At 42.6% G+C, this 21,677-nt stretch overlaps 1 protein-coding gene across 3 annotated transcripts in view; it reads left to right on the forward strand.

Moving 5' to 3' along the window:
* The window catches only part of SYNJ1 (synaptojanin 1), a 706,257-nt gene that overhangs the window by 365,207 nt on the left and 319,373 nt on the right, over positions 1-21,677 (forward strand). For all 3 annotated transcript variants that reach the window (XM_078658404.1, XM_078658402.1, XM_078658403.1), the window contains one exon: positions 12,048-12,240. In XM_078658404.1, coding sequence (XP_078514530.1) covers positions 12,048-12,240 — 193 coding nt within the window. The remainder of the gene's footprint in view (positions 1-12,047; positions 12,241-21,677) is intronic.

Raw genomic sequence — 21,677 nt, forward strand, 5'->3', positions numbered from 1 at the left:
TCACAAAACTTTCCCCCACAAACTCTTGTCTACCCCTAAAAAATCAAGATACATTAGTATAAATCCCCTCTATTTAACAAACGTGATCTGTCTTCTGCTGATCTACTTTCAGCGTTCTCATCCAGAATGTCTGTCAACCCATGTTTTAAACTCCATAAAAATGACCACCTTTTTTAGGACACACATACATTATATCTTCTAGAAAAGTCCAGTGAGGGGGATAAACTGCAATGCAATTATAACTTGAAAGATAAAGCTGAATACCCTTGCTGGGTCATAATTCAAGAACTTGTGTTCACAATATATCATACTATAAGGATACATCCCCTGTATGTAACAGTGTGCATATCACTAGTCCATAAATATGTCTTCTTCTTATAAATATAGCATAATACAGGGACCAATTAGGTGCAAGCCAATTTCACCATGTGTAAGAAAGAGAGCACATGCACTTTAGTACTTTTTAACAGTGGTAAAGTGCACAGACTCCTAAAGCCAACAAAACCAAGATCTGCAAAAATTTAGGAGCAATCCAAAAAGTTTGGGGAAGGCCACCATAAGGCTGACAGGTCTAACAGATGAGTATTCAGTTTGTGGAGACAGGATACTAGGCAAACCATTTCTAAAGCCGTTTATCCACAAACAGTACAAATTGCAGTTTTTAAAAGTTTCTTTGTCAATAAACTTATCAACTTTGATTTTTAATAAACAGCGAAAAATAACATTTACTGAAGGTTTTATCATTTTCCCAGGTGAAGTTATTCAAAAAAGGTTTTTACTCATGACAGTGGCTGCTAATAGAAAATTACTTTTTACCAGTGCAGTGGCAAACAGTTATATGTCACTGTTTTGAGGACATTATTTTCTTCTATATCTATCATGTCTCGATTTTATGTACTAAACACCAAGCCTTGTGAACTTGTAAGGCAAACGTTAGGGGTGACTTATTTGGCTCTTATATAAAAGTAGGTTTCTGATGGATTCTTCTGACTGCAGATTCCTCACCTTGTGAATATTCCTCTAGCATCAGACTGGATCTTGAAAACTGAAAAGCAGTACACCTGGCAGCGGCATGTGACTACATGTCAACATTGTTAAACTCCAAAAGCGATAAGTGGAGCCACTTATAGACCTCACTTGTACGCTGACGTCCGTTCCTCTTTCTGTGGCTTCAGGCACAGATCCGAACTAGACACCTTTTCTTCATGAAAAGATTTTTCTAACCTTTTTCCGCAAAATTTTACCAGTCTGCAAATGCAATGTTCCCTCCTAAAACAACAGGGTTTTGAACTTTGTAGGCACTTTTGCAAACAGATGCTTGTGACAGGTTCCCACCAGGTATGCCTCTGGTGCTTGGGGACGGAGCACAAATGGAGGGCCTCAGATAACTGTCCCTAGATGAACTCGTAGGCCACACGTGATAGTGAAGCTCTACAATGAAAAACACTGCAAGACACCGTGCCGTGGCAGGTCAAGGTTGAAAGGAAAGTCCAATTTCATCTTTTAAAGTTGTTCCTGCAGAAGATTTTCATCAACGGTTGGTGTCCTCTGGTAAGTTGAAGAAAAAACACAAGATGTCCAAGCGGGAATCAGCCTCTTCCTGCCCCTCTCAATCTCTAGAGAAGGTGCAAAGGCATCAGCGTGCTACCTGGACTTGCTTCCAAACTCCTGAGGAGCTGATTCCGTATTTGGTGTTAAAAGCACCCTTACATTCAGAGACTTTTTGCGATGTCACAGCAAGTAGAGACCTTTGGGGACGCCATGCTGCACATTTCCATCATGTTTCTGGCTGTCTCTGGGGCACCTTTGGACCCCAAAGATTTGTAAGGGTCTCTAGTCTGATTACCCCCAGATGGTTCATTCTCTGTATAATCTGTGCCTCTCAAACCCACCTCAAGTTCCGTACTGGCTTTATGCTGGCTTCGGTCCAGCACCACACACTGGGTCGATTCCTTCTAAGTTGACTCCAGTGCCACCGTGGAGGAGGAGGATCCATAGAGGTGGTTTCCAACTGGGAGCCGAACTTGCTGTGGCCATGCTCCTAACCCCATCACAACACACCCCTTTGACAATCCTTCTAACACCGCCACACTAGGCACACTACCATTGCCCTGCAGATGCGTGGGTGCACTGCATCAACTTTTTGGCTCAAACTCTGATCAAAGCCAGAACTATGGTGATGATGGGGACAAATTTGTCCCACAATATGAAAACAATTGGCGTGAGAAATAATAGGATGCCAGTGGTTCAGACACCTCTCCAGACACTGGATCTGTCTCTCCTATGGTCCTGCCACTGAGGAGAGCGCATCTTTTGATGTTGTCATTACTATGGAGGTTAACACCAATGTCCTAAATGAGATTCTTCAGCCTGGCCAGGCTCCTACTGAACCTCTCCTGCCACCACAGAATTTCTAACAGATATGCTCATGGGCACTTGGGCAAAACCGTGTTCTGGTACTCGGGTCAGCAGGCAAGTTGCTCATCTCCACAGACAAGCTCCAGGCGAACCTGGATTTCTCACACAGCATCGAAGACCAGAGGGCTAGGTAGTTCAGGTGTCCACCTATAAAATAAACTGTAATATCTTTGGTAAGTGCAACATTTTCTCTGCCAGTCTTACCCAGAATCAGGAAATGCCAGCGGTCTCCTTAGTTGCTATGTCCCTGTGTTCTCGGACATGGTCGGTTTAATTTAACCAGCAGCTCCAGACAACCTAAAGGTGTCTTTAGCACAAACCATTCCAGGTGGCTAGGATGCAGCACAATTTGTTATCCTGTCTGGCCTCGACATGACCGGATTCAGTCCTAGATCTGTTTAAGGATAGTCATTCCACAGCTCACTACTTGACTCTCTCCACACCTACCAGACGGTTATCTTAACCATTTTGCCCATGCCTGTGTTACGCTAGGACCTTGGTGTACAGTCAACATGAGATTCCGCTGCTGGCACAACAAACTTCCGAGCCCTTCAATGTCAAGGCTACGTTTCCAAGAGAGAACGCTCAGGATATCCGGGACAACGTATAGCTCAGTCACCTGCCCCTACTGCAACCACAACTTAGGAACTGCTTTAGTGTGCCCTTACTGACACACAGCCTCCATCTAAGAGGCCAGATCTGTAATATTCTCAATGGGTGGCAAGACATTACATCCAACAGATGGGTCCTCCATATTATCCAACAGGACTACGCCCTCCCATTTCTTCCACTCCCATCAGTTAGGCTGACGAAGAATTATATGTCCCTTTGGAGCAGGAAGTAAAGGTCCTTTTTGCCAAAGGGGCCATAGCGAAGGTTCCAGCTTCAGAAACAACAACTGGGTGTTATTCCCTCTATTTCCTTGTGCCGAAGAAGGATGGGGTGCTCTGTCTTGTTTTAGAAATCTACCCTCTCAACGTCTTTCTGCACAAGGGCAATTTTAAGATGCTCACAGTAGCCCAGGTTCTGTCTGCCCTGGATCCTGGAGACTGGATGTTAGCATTGGACATGCAGAACGCTTATTTCCATATTCCCTACTTGCAGACCTATTGGAGCTATCTACATTTCACAGTGCACCAGGTGCATTTTTAATGTGTGGTGTTCCCTTTTGGCCTCATCAATGCCTCTCCGTTGCTCACATAGGTGGTGGCAAAGGACGTAGCAGTTGGTGGTTACCTCGACGACTGAGAAGGCGATTTGGGAGAGGTGGCGATCAGAGGAACTCTGGTCTCCGGTTGAAACCTGACTCCACATCAGTCTGTTGGAGTTGCGGGCGATCTGCTTGGCGTTGAAGGCCTTCCTGCCAGCCATCCTAGGGAGGCTGGTACAGGCTCTCGCAAATAAAACCATGGCATGTGGTACTGCAACAAGCAGGGTGGGTAGGGTGTTGGATCCTGTGACAAGAAGCTCTACACCATTACAAGTGGCTAATTTGCCTGGACATTTTACTGGTTGAGAACCACCTGACTGGTTCTCTAAATGCGAAGGCTAATGAAATCGGCCGCCAACGCTCAAGGGGTCATGAATGGCAGTTACACATAGAGATAGGGCAGGGTGCCTTTCAGCAATGGGGAAGAACCTGGCTCGATCTTTTTTACTACAGCTGACACGCAATGTCAACACTTTTGCATGCTGGAGTCCCCAAGAAGGCTTTCTCTAGGAGAAGCACTCCACCTAAAGTGTTTTGCTCGGGCCTCCTGTAAGAGTTTCCACCCTTGCCTCTTCTGGCGTGAGTTCTCAAAAAGATCAGGAACGAAAGGGCCGGAGTCATTTTAGTGTCTCCAAATTGGGTCAGGGGAGTGTGCTACCCAGAAGTGCTGGGCATGAACATCTGTCCTTTGATCAAGGTACCTCTTCGGGAGGATCTTCTGTTACAGCAGCAGGGCGGAGTCTTGCACCCGGAACTTGCCTCCATCCATGTAGATTGAACGGCAGCAGTTGATTCCTTTTGATCTCCCTTCTAAGGTTGTTAATGTTACCTTTGAAGCTAGGCACTCTACGACCAAGTCTTTGTATGCCAGGCACTGGGACAAGTTGTGGCTTGGTACAGCAACCGCCAAATGGGCCCATTGCAGGCAAAATTGTCAGACATTTTGTGGTTTGTGTTATTTATGGCCCTATCAGAGGGACGGTTGGAAGCGGAAGCGAGGAGGCCGTATGCGGTCAATAGTGAGAGGTTTATAAGGGATTAGTGTACAGTTTGGGGGTAAAAAAAGGACAGTCTGTATAGTCAAAGAAGCAGCTGGTTGGCCATGGGGAGACTTTCTCCGTTTCTTAGCAGCACCTGACGACAGTCCGTTCTTCACCGTGGTCAGGAAACCTATTGCGGCTTTCTGATGGTCTCAGGGTCCCAGAGCAGCTCAAAGTAAACAAAAGAAAGTGGCGGTCAGAACCGAGTCATATACTAACAGGGCACCGTCACCAAACTATGTGAGGGAGGGGGAATTGTAGTACAGTGAGGGCCGTTTTAGGCTTTGTGGGTACTTCAGAGGCGTGAGGGTGCTTGGGAAGGTCAAGGTTCATGGGTGTTTTTAAAACGGAGGTGCGCAGGACCTTAAGAGGTGGACACATGCTTAGAGATCTCTTTAAGCCACCCGTTCTGCCAGACTACTCCCCCGCCATCCCTAAAATCTTCCCTCACCCTCCCTAAACCCTTTTTTCCATCACGTACTTGCGGATCATACGTCCTCCGGGATCCACCAGTCTTCGGTCCACATCTCTGGACCCTCGTCTTCAAGTTCTTCTGCTCTGGCGTCCTTGTTACTCCTCGGGAATTCCTCAGTCTCGGCTGCTCTGACGTCCGCGTTTCTCCTCGACAAGTCCTCGCTGTCTCTGCAATCCTCTTCTGGGTTCTCACCTGCTGAAGTACCATCAGGCACGTCTTCTTCCTTTTTCTGCCGACAGTGACCTCCCACTCTTGCTCCTGATTGGTCGGTGAAGTTTTCCTGCCGCCTTCCAAGTGACGGACTGTTTCCGGGTGATTTCCGGTGTTCTGCGGGAGGAGGGAAGATTCACCCGTTAGCTGTGTTGGTCCGTAGGTGTTTTCGTCTTCGTACTGGTAAGGATTCCATGTTATACTTTGCGAGACGTTACCCGCTCTGCTGGGAATGTACCCGGGGACCCCCTCACAGGCCCATCATGGGCCATAAATAACACAGGGCATTGTCAAAGGCTATTTGGAGTATTTAAATCCACATTTTGAGCCAATGCACAACTGCCCCCTATGCCTTCTTACACTAAAAACAATCTATCTGATCACAATAACGCTGACTCATTGCTTAATTGAGCTGCAGGCACTTTCGGTCTAGCCAACATATAAATGTGTTTTCCAGACAAACTGGTGTTGAATACTTGAGCTGCATTCCTACTGAAAGTAGTGACACCTTTTCATGTCGGTCAAGCTATGACCCTTCTGACCTTGCACCTCCTCACCCTTCTAAAGAGTAGGAGAGACTCCATTGTTTGGATTGCAAGAAAGCACTAAGTTTCTATAATGATTATAGCAGAGGTCATTGGGAGGGCCACCACCCTTTGTGGGCTTTTCAGGAGGATAGCAAGTCAAGATAGTGCATAAAAGAACCTTCTCTAGGTGGATAGTCCTCTGCATTCATATTTGTTGTGTGACAGCTAAGATGCAGCCATCTCAAGAATTGAGGGCTCATTCCACTCGAGCCAAGACTGCTACTCTGGCACTGGGATACTGAGTTCCTATCCTCGATTTCTTTAAGGCTGCTGCTTGGGCATCAGTGCACACATCCACGAAATACTATTGCCTTGATAGTCAAAGTCAAGTCTATCGGAATAGGCTTTTTGTCTAATCGGGCCTGCAAGTCTTTTTTAATCTGAGCCATTCCATGGACCCACCACCTGGGGAGGTACCTATGGTTTATATATTCACATGGTGAGGAATCTGCAGTTAGAAGTATCTATCCAAAGAACGAGTTGCTTACTTTCAGTAATGCTGTTTCAAGTTTGAATTCTTGGCAAGATGTCAGACTTTGTCAGAAATATCTACAGCAGTACCCCTGCACCCTGGCTGGTGGCTCTGGCGGCTTCTCGTCGATGTTGTTCCACACCAGATGTGGTGTTCATGGTCCTATACAGGCACCCTCAAGCGCCCTGAATTCCTCAGCTCCTATCTTTGTGCGCAGACAGACACGGATCTGGACCTACCCCTCATACCATTGAGGACCTTTAATTCTTCTACATTTTTGGGTGTGCAAGGGAAAATGTCAAATCCCAAATCTATAGGTTTCAAACCCTGTGGGGAGTGTTGCAAACAAAAGTCTGCGACTGACCTGTGTGTGGTTTGCCTGTGGTGCCTAGGTTCGGATCATGACTCCAATGCCTGCAGTGATTGCACCTTCTTGCACCACAAAGTCTTTTAAAACTTGGAATTGAAGCTGTTTGTAGTAAGGCCCCACAAGACCTCACTTGGATAGGTCAGTGTCTGAAGGTAGGTCCGGAAGTAGTTACCTCACCTGGTCTTCTTTGCGGTCTATGTCCTTTGGAAAATCAAAGAAGCTCAAGTACATGCAAGACCCAGCACAGTTCTGTGGTTCTTGGTCTCCTGAGCAGGCGCTAGGGTTTCCTTGTGTCTCCAGGCCGTGTACCTGAAGTTGATCTACTTTGGAGTCAATTGCTACCCTGGTGCCATGGCAACTGGAATTTCTGGGCACGTTGGCAACACCGCAACAAATCGATGACTTCGACAAAACCATGCTGAGCCTTTTAAGCATGTTATTGGCTCTCTAGTGTGTTGGTGGGCCTCAAGGCTTCATCCAGCAGATCTGCTCTCTGAATCCATTTAGGGCTCCGGACCGGCTCTGATACGATGCAAATGCCAGCGCCATTGACTCTGAACAACGACGGTCAAATATAGTGCTGTCTGAGGTGGCGCTACCTCAACTTAGGCCACACACTCCTATATGAGTAGCTCCCTCTGTCTCATCCTGTGGAGAAGTGTGGCTCACTGGTTAGAGGAGGCAGACCTGGAAGCCGAGGTCAGCCCAGGACCAGGGTTCAATTCCCGGCTCGGTGGGGTCTTGAGTCCTAAAATGTCCTTGGACTTGACAATTCTCGCTCCGGTGCCTACTCGATTCACGGGTTCACACTCTGCGACTCTGGGCAATAGCTTGCTTAATCTCCACAACGGCCCCTCGCGGCGGGATGCCTGGCTTTCACCTTGCGGATACCCAGCCGGGGTTATCTCACAGGGGAATACCAGGACGGGTTCCCTAAGCAAGCGCTTAGAAACCGCTTGGTGATTTGCGCTATATAAATTCCTGTACATTTACATTTACATTTACATTTACATCCTCCTGGGTCCAATACAGTGCATCTGCCTTCCAGAAGACCTCATGTTCTTCATGAGTTATTAGGCATAGATTCCTATAATAAGGGGTATGACTCTGGGGATTGCTCAACCTTACCATGAGGAATACTGGTATGAGGAACTCAAAGATGCCAGTGGTCTAGATATCTCCCCAGATACTGATCCAGTTGCTCTCCCTGGGCATTCCGCGTAAGATAGTGCCTCTTTCACTATGGTCATGCCAAGTGTAAAGGAGATCCTTGTTCTTCACCTTCCAACTCAGGAGGTTAAAACCATTGTTCTGGTGGCTGTGTTGCAGCCTCTTCAATTTAGTTCTAAGTTCCTGCTCCTGTTCAATGAAGTTCTTACAGATGCTCTCCTGGGTATATGAGCCAAACTCTGTTCAGGTCCAATCGTACATCATCAGATCGCCTGACGCCATCGCCCAGCTCTAGGTGACACAGCTGTCCTTACTCAGTACCCGACTCCTGAAACCCTTGTGGTGCAGGCTTCGACTAGCAGAGTGAACCCAAACTCATTTCCCACTATTCACAGGAAATCAAAGAGGATAAAGACCTTTGGTAAGAGGGTTTTCTGCTTTACCAGATTGGCCCTTCGCTCAGTAAATGGCAGCTGCCTTTTAGGCTGTTGTTCTCACACCATTTTCAAGGTCAGAGGTACCAGTCTTTCCCTACCTCAATAACTGGCAGTTGAAGGCAAGCTCACCCCATTCAGCAGTCATCCAGCTCCAGACTACAGCAAATGGCTTAACATCTTTGGGGTTCGCTGTCAGTGTGTTAAAGTCACAGCTGACTTCTTTGCAAATGCTACCCTTCTTTGGATCCATTCTGGACACGGTGTGGTATCACGCCTATCCCCCAGAGAAGAGAGTCCAGGAAGTTCTGGCTATTTTCCTAATGTTTTACCTTCTCCACTGGATCTCAGTGAGGATGATTCTGAGGGTACTGGGACTGAGGACCTCCTACTTGTCAAGCACGCCGAAGGCATTTACAGGCTCTGCAGTGAGATCAGAAATCCCAGTGGACACAGCCTCGGAGGTATCTTTCTGATAATGTCCAGATTTCAGAAGTGCAGGGGTGGCTGCAGGCCTGCGATTGAATCAGCAGCAGACCCCTCTCCTTACCCCACCCAGAGCTCGTAGTAGCGACCGTTGCATTGCTTCCGGCTGCGGGAGGCCATTTGGGAGAGTTGGAGATCAAAGGCATTTGGTCTCCGACCCGGTTCCATATCAACCTTCTGGAGCTGGGAGCCATCCACTTAGCATTGAAGGCCTTCCTGCCCTCCATCACAGACAACACCACAGCTATTTGGTACTGCAACAAGGTGGGTGGAGTGAAGTTGTGAACCCAGTGCCAAGAGGCTTTGTGCCTCTGAGGGTGGCCAAGGAATTTTGCACGTGACACACCACCTGCTGGTTCCCTGAACACCAGAGCATACGAACTAAGGCATCAACGCCTTGTAGATCTGGCATGGCAGTTACATCCAGAGGTGTTAGGTTGTCTTTTCTGTGAGTGGGGAGAACCCTGGCTTCATCTTTTTGCGACCACTGATTAAGCTCAATATCAGCACTTTTGCATGTTGGAGTTTCCAAGGAGTCCCTCACTCTGAGATGCATTCCGTGTAGAATGAAACTCGGGACTCCTGTATGCCTTTCTGCCAATATCTTTTCTGCTCCGAGTTCTGAAGAAAATCAGGACTGGCCAAGCCGAAGTCATCCTAGTGACCCTGGATTGGGCACAGAGTATATGGTATCCCTAACGCATGGGTATGAGCCTCTGTCCTCCAATCAGGCTGCCCGTTCTGGATGATCTCCTGTTGCAGCAGGAGGGTGGGGTCCTGCATTCAAATCTGCACAACCTACACCTCCATGCTTGGAGATTGAGCAGCAACAGTTGAGTACCTTCGACCTTCCTTCCGAAGTCGATTGTCCTCTTGGCAGCCAGGCGTCCCTCAGCCAGTTCTGTATATGTGCTGTTTGGATATATCTGTGGCCTGTGCACTCTAACAGATTGACCCACTCACTGACACGCTGTCCAAAGTTTTGTTGTTTGTGCTGTCTCTAGACCAGAAAAGCCTTCCTTTAGGCACTGTTAATGGGTAACTGATCTGATACGCGTCGGCTAAAAAGCAGCATCCAGAGGGCTTGAGTGTTCTTTTCATCAGAGCCAAGGCAGCTACCACTGTGTTGGCTTATGAGGTGCAGTTTCTCGACATTTGTCAGGCTGCTACGTGAGCATCACTCCATAGGCACTAATGTCTGGAGAAGGGCACTTTACCTGCTTGTGCCTTCAGTCAGTTCATGGACCCACCACGTAAGAGGCATTGCTTGGGTATCTATTCAGAAGGTGAGCAATCCATGGTTAGAAGTGTATTTCAGAAAGACAAATTATTTATCTTTGGTAACTCTCTATTACTTAAATTCAGCTATGCTCTTTCTGGTAGAGAGTCTATCTAACCACAGGTTCTTCACTGACCCTCTAACCTCCCTATTCAGTGTACTTGTCTATTCATATAAAAAAGATCACAGTCCAAGAATCTGCACACTGGTAACCACCAATCCCATTTGCTCTGCAACTGCAGTAGAAGTGTTAAAAAAAGCAACTTATGTACGTATGAATGGGAAGCACCTCTATATGTCTGTGCCGGTCGCGTCTGGCGTGTATCATTGTCGATACTGACAGTCTGACGCATGGGGATCTATTCAAAAGGTGAGTAGTCTACAGTTAAATGGAATCTCTACAAGAAAGAACAATACTGAAGTAAAGTAACTTATTCTTCCATGCCACTGGTGCATTTTCTGTGCCAACACACTTAGCCTTACTGGAAAGTTAAATAACAATTTTGATGGAAACAATTTAACATTACACTTCTGATGGAGAGATATAATAGTTACCAGAAGGTGCATTTCTGAAGGTAAATCGGTTGTTCATTTAAACAAAAGCACTTGTATTGGGGTGCTGAATGGCAATGTCACAGTACACACAGTCATAATACCATCAGAAACAGGCTCCATCAACATAGGAAAAGATTATGCATAAAAGGCCAATGTCCTGCAATCACCAACCTATATCTCTCACATCACAGATCATTCACACCCATTCATAGGCACTAGCAACACCATACACCCGTAGGCACTCACACAACTGCTTATACTACTCAACGCCACCATCTTGAACTTGCATCATTTCACAACAGTCACCCTCTACACCAAACTGCAAATGATTCACAATCGACTCACCACCATTGTTTCACAACTTATTAACCTTAACTCTTTTATTTAAAATTGCTTACTTTGACCCACTTACCCATAGTGTTGGAATAGGTCACCCTATCCCAAATTTCAAACCAACACTCCTAAATCTACACACAGCCCAACTCCCTCAACAGCAGTCACTAAATAAAATGGTAACTTCCTTTAATAGACCTTCATTGAAATAAAAGACGGGGGACTTCATATCAACTGTGTTCTAAATTAAGTATTAAATCAAAGTTAACGTATATACTTAGGATTTTGATAGCTGTATCTAATGAGGAAACACCTCCTTGACCATTAATGCAATTAATGTTGAACTTTACTCTTCTGTAGAGTAAAATCTGTGATTACCATTTTTTTGTGTTTGTCTGTCTCTGTCTGTATGTGTGTGTAAATCCATTTTGTGGCTGATATTTTCTTTTTCTAAATACAAAAAGCTAAAATTAACCAGGTTAATAATGTCAATTGGAACTTGTATAAAGTTAAAAAACATCTTTAAGTTTCTTTTATGCTGAACACAAATGCCACCAGATGCCTCAAATGTTTTTCCATAAGCATGCATCTTCACAGTCAGGTCTAATAATACTGCTCCACCTCACGCTTAATAACTCCTCTAGACAGTTACCAACTTATTTGTGCAAGCTTTGAATACATCCATCGCTGCTTTGTGATTCTCGTATAGGTACGACATTGGAGTTTCTTTGCAGCTGAATAAGTTGAATATTTCCTTCCTATTGACCTATTTGGGCTTTGATGGGAAGTGGAAGTAGGGACCAAGGAAAGGAATGAATACAAGTAGAGATGGAGGCAGGAAGACCAACCAGATATAATTGTGGAGAGTGCTACAAATGATGCACTTGGCTACACCTATCAAGTGCGGTGTGATGTCTCATGATGTTTCAAAAGAAAATGCACATTGCTTACAGATGCTGATTTATTTTGCAATAGTTGCAATTTAAAGATTTTGTTCTTGTGTTTTAGGGATGTTGCAGTTGATACTGTGAAAACTGGGATGGGAGGTGCTACAGGTAACAAAGGAGCAGTAGCTATCCGACTACAGATTCATACAACAAGCTTATGTTTTGTCTGCAGTCACTTTGCAGCTGGTCAGTCGCAAGTAAAAGAAAGAAATGAGGATTACTTGGAAATAGCTCGCAAACTAAGTTTCCCAATGGTAAGCAGATATTATAATACTTTTTGTATTCTGTCAATTGTTGTATTCAGTGATTACACAAAAGGAGAGTGAGGGAGAAAGACACTCTTGATCCCCCTAGAGAATATACTCAATAACAACGAAAGAGTGACCAGTTGAAGCGCTATAAAAGAAACACACAGATGTTTGTAAAAGGACCCTCACTCACCAACCTGGTTGATGACATGCTTCATCATAGGGTCCCCACCGGATCGGCCGAATGCCGTTCCGGTGTGCTGCGATGCCTGCAATTGCAGCAGAGCAGGTTTGTGTTTTGTACTGGTGAAGGTGATGTGATGTGATTTAAAAAGTAGCCAAATACTACCTTAGGAATTATTTATTCTGGGTGATTTGGTTACTGGTTAAAAACAAGTGGCGGATCTGTGCCAGCTGAGAAATGAGGCTGGGAGATCCGATTAGGAACAAAAGGTGAAAAAATTGGTCGACATGTTTCTGCTTGTGTATTTTTTAAGTTCAAAATGATTTTATTGAATTTTGACAGAAGGAAAAAACACATAGGTACATACAGAAAACTGATAAGATAATTCATTAAACTACAAGGAAGCGAGTAAGAACAATCCTAAATAAGCAGTCACAAATAAATTACATCGCATAGTACCATCGTCAATGAAAGGATAACTAAAAAAAGAAGGGAAGAAGGAAGGGGGGAAGGAAGGGAAGAGGGAAATATACAATTCATATCATAATAAATTAGTCAAATAGAGTTACCAATAAACAGCTTTAAAAACAGTATAAGCAATGAAGAACATAATAACATTACAAGAACATGAATCATAACTGTATATATGAGTCAATAGGTGACCAAAAAGATTGAAAATGCAAAGAATTATGATGAACACCCTGTAAAGATAATTGAGCACCCCGTCTTGTAAAGATAATCCATGACCACCAAGCATGAACAGAAAGGGAAGTAGCATCCTTCCAGCAAAAAGTAATTGATTTGAGCGCAGCCGAAACCAAAAAATTAAATAACTTTGCTTCAGCATCTTCAAGAGGAGCAGCCAATACAATTGATTTACATATTAACAATGTATAAGAAAGCAAAGCAGAAATAGGCAAAATTTTCAATATCACATTCCATACTTCAGACCAAAATTTCATAATAATAGGACAATCAAATAACATGTGACGTAAAGAGCCAGGATGTAAATTACAATGCCAACATAGGTTTGATGGTAATAGTTTAGCTTTAAATAAACGTAATGGAGTCCATAAAGAATTAAATAAAATATAAGCATTGGTTTGATAAAGTGAAACTGGTAACCATCCAGAAATACTATTAGTCCAAATTAATGACCATGAATCAGTTGAAAGGGAAATGGAGAGTTCAGCATTCCAAAAAGTGGAAATTATATCAACGGTGGAGCCTAATGAGAAGGTAAGTTTCTTATAAAAGCCAGAAACTGCCTTGGAAGATACAGAAACAGTGTTGATATAAATTAAAAAATCAGCTGAGGATATAGACGGAATACCATCTGGGAAAGAGTCTAAAATGGAATTACATAGAAATTGGTATTTTAACAAATCGGACATTGGTAGATTGAATTTTAGTTGGAGTTGAGCAAAAGGAATAAATGCATCATCCAAGAAAACATCTTGAAGAAAGAAAATACCTTTAGCAATCCATGAAGACCAAAAATAAACATTTCTGTTTAATTTTATTAAAGCACTATGCCATAAGGACAAATGCACTTTAGAAAGTAAAGGAGAAGCAAAATTAGAGTCCAAATCATTAAAAATTAATCTTGAGGATTTGATTATGGACGAGGAATGTATAATATTAGAGGTAGGAGACATAGTTAATAAGGATGGCAAAGGAAAAGGTTTTGCAAGAGAAGTTTCAATATGAAACCAAACAGGAGGACTAGCAATAGGTGAAATATTAAACCATAATGAGCTCTGTTTTAAGATGAATGCCTTATGATATAAATAGAAATCAGGTAGGGCAAAACCAACTTGGCATTTAGGAATTTTCAATTTTTTATAAGCAATACGAGGAGGTTTATTATTCCAAAGAAATTTGGATAACAGTTTATCAATATTTTTATAAACTTTAAGTGGGAATTGAATTGATATCATAGCAAGAGAATAAAATATTTACGGGCAATATTCATTTTAATAGATTCCATTCTCCCCCACCAGGAAAGATGAAGGGAAGACCACTTGGAAGTTTTTTGTTTAATATAATCAAGAATGAAATCACTATTTAGTTTCAAGGTAGCAGGCAGGAATGATGAAAATAATATACCAAGGTATTTCAACTTACTTTTTTGCCAAACAATATCCTGTGAAGGTAACATATCAGGAGTACAAAGCATATTTAAAGGAAAAAATTCAGTTTTACTAACATTTAATTTGTATCCTGATACAGCTGAATATTTAGAAATAATATCAAGCAAAAATGGTACAGACAATATAGGATTACTAATAAATAATAACACATCATCAGCATATGCCAAAGTTTTGACAGTAACATTTTCAATAGTGATACCCTGAATATTTTCAGAATTACGAATGAAATTAAGAAATGATTCAATTCCTAATAAAAATAAAAGGGGGGATAAGGGACAGCCTTGACGTGTACCTCTAAAAAGGGAAAATTGGCCAGAAATTTGACCATTAATAAACAATCTAGCAGTGGGAGCATAGTATAGAGCAGAAATCATACGAATAAAGGATGGACCAAAGTTAAAAGATAATAAAGTTTTAAATAAAAACTGCCAATGGATTTTATCAAAAGCTATTTCAGCATCTAAATGGCTTTGTTCAATAATATGTAATAATGTTCTAGTATTGTTAGCAGAATATCTATTTTTCATAAAACCAGATTGGTCAGGGTGTATAATAGAATGAAGGACAGGAGCTAATCTAGAGGCAAGGATTTTAGCATATAATTTACAGTCTTGATTAATCAAAGAAATGGGACGGTAATTAGAGACAAGGGTAGGGTCTTTATCAAGTTTGGGAAGTACAACAATTAAGGCTTCTGAAAAAGAGCCCGAAACGGTACCTGAGGAACAAAAGTGAGAAAAAATCTGGTACAAATAAGGTAATAGATGATTTTGAAATTCTTTATAAAATTCAGCAGGTATGCCATCAGGACCAGGAGATTTATGTTTTGGAAGTGATTTATTAGCAGCCAGTATTTCATCAGTAGTAATAGGGGAATCCAATCCATGTTTATCAGAGGAAGAAATATGAGGTAAATTAGAATAGTTTAAAAAAGCATCAATTAGAGAATCATCACAAAAAGATGGTTTATTATACAAGGTGGAATAAAAATGTAAAAATTCTTGAACAATATCATTGTGGGAAAGTGCAATTTTACCTTGAGGACCTTGAATGGAGGTAATCTGCGTTTTATCCTTTTTAATACGTAAATAATTCGCAAGAAGCTTACCAGACCTATTGGAAATAAAACGGAATCTAGCATTGGACTTAGAAAGCTGGACTCCAGCCCTAGTACTAAGAATAGCATTAAATTCATATCTAAGTTTTTGTAGTTTAAGTTTATATTGGGGATCACTAGAAGTAATAAATAAACGTTCAAAATGAGCTATTTGTTTCTCTAAAGATGTAATAATAGAATTAAATTTCTTATTCTCATGTGCCATAATAGAAATTGTAGAACCTCTGATATAAGCTTTAAAAGCATCCCACCGATTAATAACAGAGGTAGAATCTTCCGTATTAAATGTAAAATAATCTTGAATCGCTTGCAACAACTTGGGTTTGTGAGTGTCATTAAGGACAATGTCAGTGTTCATACGCCATCTAGATTGCTTAGCAAAAGAAGACGAAACATTTAAAACAAAAGAAATCAGGGTATGGTCTGAGATGTCAATAGTACCAATGGTAGGATTATTTGCAAATTGAATGAGAGAGGGGGAAAGTAAAAAATAATCAATTCTGGAATGAGAATTATGAGGATTAGAGAAAAAAGAAAATTCCTTGCCAGTGGGATAGTATAACCTCCAAATGTCAGCTAATCTGGTGGTATGAAGAAAAGTCTTAAAGGCATGAAAAATCTTGGATGGTCGAAACCTAGAGGTAGACAATCTATCTAACAAGGGGTCTACAAAAACATTAAAATCTCCCCCAAAAATCAAGGGAACTTTTCCTAACTTTAAAACTTCAGTTGTAACAGTAGCCCAAAAAGCAGGGTCATCTGCTGTAGGGCCATAAACATTAAACAAAAAGAAAATAGAGTCATGTATTTTGACTTTAACTATAATATATCTGCCTTCAGAATCTGAAATCTTATTAAGAATTTGACAATGTAATCTCTTAGCAAAGAAAATAGCGACTCCATTCTTTTTACCTGTAGCAGGTGAAGAAACAATATAATCTACCCATTTTTTGTTCATATATTGTAAAACTTTATCTTCAACATGCGTTTCTTGAACAAAACAAATATCTGCTTTGCAACTACCTAAATAATCCAGAATTTTCGTACATTTTACTGGATGTCTTAATCCTTTTACATTGAGAGAAACCACTTTAATATTATGAATATTAGCCATTAAGATTTAAGAGGAAGGAAAGAAGGAAATCAGAACAAGAAGGAGGAAGAAAAAGATAGGTTAAAAGAGTAACTCTATGCGGAGAAAAGGAAGGGGAAGAACATAAAAGAGAGAGAAAGGAACAAACACGAAACATGAATAAAGACATAGAAACACACACACGTTCCTCAAGCATGGGCAGTAACCGTTGGAGCCCATGAGTAAAATTATGCAGAGATGTGACACATGAAGTCAGACGATATCAATTTAAGTATTAGGATCCTGAGTATCCATGGATGGAGGAGCTTGTTGATCAAGGAATAGCCGGAGGTCTTCTGGGAGCTCAAAAGATTTGGAGACATTGTCTTTCCACACACGCATTGTAGAAGGATCAAAAAGTCCATATTTGAAACCAAGGCTACTCAGCTGTGGACGAAGAGAAGAAAACTCTTTACGAATAGCCACAGTTTCTTTAGCAAAATCCTGGTGAATAAAGATTTTGGTTCCATTCACCAACAAAGATGGAATTTCTCTCGCAGCTTTTCGAATGAGAACCAAATGATGATGACGCAGCAACTTACATATCATTTGCCTTGGCTTAGTATGTCGAGGATTCCGGTGTGAAGGGACTCTATGGGCTTTGTCAATCTCAAATTTTTCGGAGAATTTAATATTCAAAAGACCAGGTAGAAGAGATTCTAGAATTTTGGTCCCTTCAACATCTTCAGGTAAATTAAAAATGCTAAGATTATATTGCCTATTGCGATTTTCCATGTCCAACAGATGAGTATGCATTGGCAGAATTTTGGCCATTAAAGGAGTAAAAGCGTCCAACTTGTTTTTGTTATCTTGAATTTTAATGACATTGTCAGAAACCTTCATTGAAATGGAAGCCATATCTTTCCGGACATTTTTGACTTCTGAGGCAATAGTGTCAGTATTCAGAAGTAATGCCTTAATTTCCTCCAAAATTAGCGCAAGAGAAGGTTCTGAGGATTCCACCACCTTAGATTTGGTTGGAGGAGGAGAAACCTGCTGCTTCCTTTTAGTAGTAGTTGACTGTTTAGAATCCATTCTGAGGTGAAAAAATATGTACTACTACGTAGGAATAACAAAATGAAGAAAAAAACCACCTCAAAAAGTGATAGAAATGACGTAAATAGGGACATAAAACGTCAAAAATCACTTTAAAACAACAGGTGCAGCAGCTTAATTAGACTGTAGGCGTGGCTAGGCCCAAGCCAGGGTCTGTCATAGATGTGACTTCTCCCCCAGGCATTCAAAGCCGGCAGTACCTGCAAGTGAAGCTGGGAGCAGGAACCATGAAGCCAGCAAATGTACTTCCGTCGAAGAAATTCTCCAGAAAACAACTCCACAGGTAAGGAATAGCTTAGGGAGGCAAGCGCCGGTATTTTCGCCGACTTTTTGTGTGAAAATCATCGTTTATAAGAGTTTATGGGCTGTGGTGTTCACGGAGCTCCGGTGGCGGCGGCCATCTTGGTTGACGCGCTCGCGCGTCTCCCGTTTCTGCTTGTGTATTAATGCATGTTCTGCTAAGCTTTCATCAGGACCTTGTAACTAGTGATACCATGGCGCTATACGCTCACTAAGGTGTACCCTAACCTCTAGTCGTGTGCAATTGATAAAACTCACGCTTTTACCACGAAAAACGGTCTCCAAGTGGTTCTCAGACCGGTTAATAACTTGTGACAAATGAGAAAGTTACTTCATGAAACTCAGACAGGGGACCCGCCAGGAATTCTCCAAAAGTGCAGAGTCCCATTGAGTGCCCAGCCGTGCACGTCTGGATCCGAATATTCGGATCCAGACGTGCACGGCTAGGCACTCAGTGGGACTCTGCACTTTCGGAGAACTCCTGGCGGCAGAAACATGTCGACCAATTTTTTCACCTTTTGTTCCTAATCGGATCTCCCAGCCTCATTACTCAGCTGGCACAGATCCGCCACTTGTTTTTAACCAGTAACCAAATCACCCAGAATAAATAATTCCTACGGGAGTATTTGGCTACTTTTTAAATCACATCACATCACCTTCACCAGTACAAAACACAAACCTGCTCCGCTGCAATTGCAGGCGTCGCAGCACACCGGAACGGCATTCGGCCGATCCGGTGGGGACCCTATGATGAAGCATGTCATCAACCAGGTTGGTGAGTGAGGGTCCTTTTACAAACATATGTGTCTTTCTTTTATAGCGCTTCAACTGGTCACTCTTTCGTTGTTGTTGAGTATTCAGTGATTATGCAAAACACATGAGTCACTGGTGGTCTAGTGGTGAATATGCAAAACACAGTTCTGATTCATTTTAACCCTTGAGTGCTTTGGTTATTTTGGCCTTTAAAATACTTCTTTGTGTTTCAATGCTGTTCCTTGGTGTATTTCTTGACAAGCAATTACGTTTTGTTTTACTTTCAGACAGCGGACCTGTTTGTGTGGCACTTTATGTGAGCAGCATACACAGCCATTGATGTTAGTGATCCTTAAACTGAAGCACTAGAACTTTAAAGTAACAGTGTCTCTATGAAGTTTAGGCATATACGGTGGTTCCTAGGTCAGTAGTTGAGCTCCCAAATGAGTGCATCTAAACACATAAACCTTGCTATTCACTGGGTTCCACCAGTATGGGTTAATGTACCCCTTTTTTTGCCTGTAGAACCATAAGTATGTATTACCTACTATTCAAACATGCCGCTCAGTGACTTTCCAGACATATTACCTATCTGTCTCCACTACTGACATTATTGTTGTAGTAACACTCGGCATTTGGGACTCAGTAGCCCAAGACTGGTAAGTAAAGTTAGTACCATTTTTGTGAACTTTTTCCACTGTAATAATATAATCCCCCTATTCCACAAATCCAAATTTCTGGTGGCGCAGGGAGGGTACATTTAGTTGAGCTTATCAAGAACAGCTGTTTGTTTGTTTTTGCTTCCCTTCTCTTGCCACAAATTCAGAACTCCACATGTGTCTGTCTCAAGTTCAAGCTGCTCTATGAGCAGGAAATGGGGAATATTATAAAATCATAAAACTGACACAAGCACTTGTAGATCTAGGACAGTAGACTTCAGAATACCATTGCAGTTAGTAGCATGGGGAATATGCACATTGCACGGGATATGGATATGTTACAGATTAACCAAAGCTGTCACTAGAATTTACAAAGCTTTTTAAAAAAAATCTCAGAGAGGAACATAGTGTGACACGTAACATACTGTGCAAAATTTCATTAAAGGATACAAAAATTAAAACCTTGCCACACATTTGTTCTAATAATATCATTGTTGGGTTGAAAGTCCTTTGCATGGCTTTGTGTATCAGTTGCTCTCCTGCCCTCGCACATTTCTGGATAGGCCTGCATATTAATCCACATTGACTTCAACTAGACTCCCAGCTTACTGGAGGTTCACCTGGTAACTCCGTGCTTTTGTCTGTTGTAGTGGTAGCTCACATTCTGGTACAAGGGGCTCTCAAAATCCCTCCCCCTCTGGGAGATGGACTGTGGGGCCATCATGATATGTAGTCAGGGTACACATATTTTTCTATGTACTAGGGTGTGATTAAGGGAATTGTACCCATGCCCCCTATATATATGGTCTTTTCATTCTCCTGTAACTGTGGTTCTTGCTCTTCATGATGCCTGGGACATGTTTGAAGGGTGAGTAGGCTTACTGTGTGCAAGTGGACTGGTGAATGCTGAGGCTTATTGGACTGGTGCTACACGACTTGGCACTCTTTATCGTGATGGGGTGGTGTGGTACTGTTTGGACATTCCAGCCCACAGGTCGACATCTCCTATCTTATTCCGCCTAATCTGATTGTGCCTGGGGTGTGGCAGAAATAGCTTACCCATCTCCCTTGAAAGAGCCATGCATCCCAAGCCATAGTTACTCTCCCTTTTTCCTGCATTAGAGCAGCTTCCCCCTAGCAAATAGCTTTCCAGGTGGGGCAATTCCACATCACCTGAGCGAGCCTGAACTTGTCTCAGGTGGGACAGGCAGGCAAAATTGCTAATCTGCAATTTTGCGTGCTGGGAACAGAAAGAATGTTCTCTCAATATTGGAGGAGCACCCTGACATTCAAAATGTGCAACCTCCCTTATTGGTCAGAGCTGCCCATTAGAGAGGGGAAGCACTAGCCTCTCTGTACTATTACCTATTTCAAAGATCTGGCTTGTAAGATGTACTGTGCCTGAGCAAGACTCAAAAGTGGGGAGTCGCCCTACCTGAAGATTTTCATTCACCCTCAAATTTTGTCCTTAATCTGCTACACCTGTGGAACAGCCTTACACTGTATATGTAGAGAAAGGAGAGACTCCTTAAGGAGAAGCTGGACTGTACTCATCAGAAGTGAGCTGATCCACTATGAGAAAGCCATGGCGCACCTGCAAGGAAGCATCTTCTCGAAAGACACCTTGATGGACAGACTGTCCAGGAGTCGTCATTTTAGAGCCAGTGCCCTGGATCAAGCTCAATGACTTCTGAGTTCTCCAACATCTCCAAGCATTCAGAAAGAAGATCTTGCTCCACCTATTTCTCTCCTAATATGCTTGGAATACCTAAACCAAACTCCTCAGCAGCACTGCTGGGAAATCTAGGCTTTGACCCCTGGCCTTCATTTAAAGAAAGGTGTCCTGATTCATAAACATTTGAATTGGGTTCCTAGTACATCTGCTTTCGGAGATATTGCTAGTTGATTGCTCAGCAAAAGTCAGGTGTAAGTGGCCACAGTACATTGGGATACCACCCTTCCTGTTACCTCTTTTTGGTGCCCCAGACTTGTTGGTGCTCCCCACCAGCCCAGAAAAAGTTGACCGGGAGTGGCTGTTCTTGATATACCAGCCGCCTCCTCTAAACCACCACCTGAGCAACACCTAGTA

Source organism: Lissotriton helveticus, chromosome 8, assembly GCF_964261635.1.
Source record: "Lissotriton helveticus chromosome 8, aLisHel1.1, whole genome shotgun sequence".
Classification (NCBI taxonomy): Eukaryota; Metazoa; Chordata; class Amphibia; order Caudata; family Salamandridae; genus Lissotriton; species Lissotriton helveticus.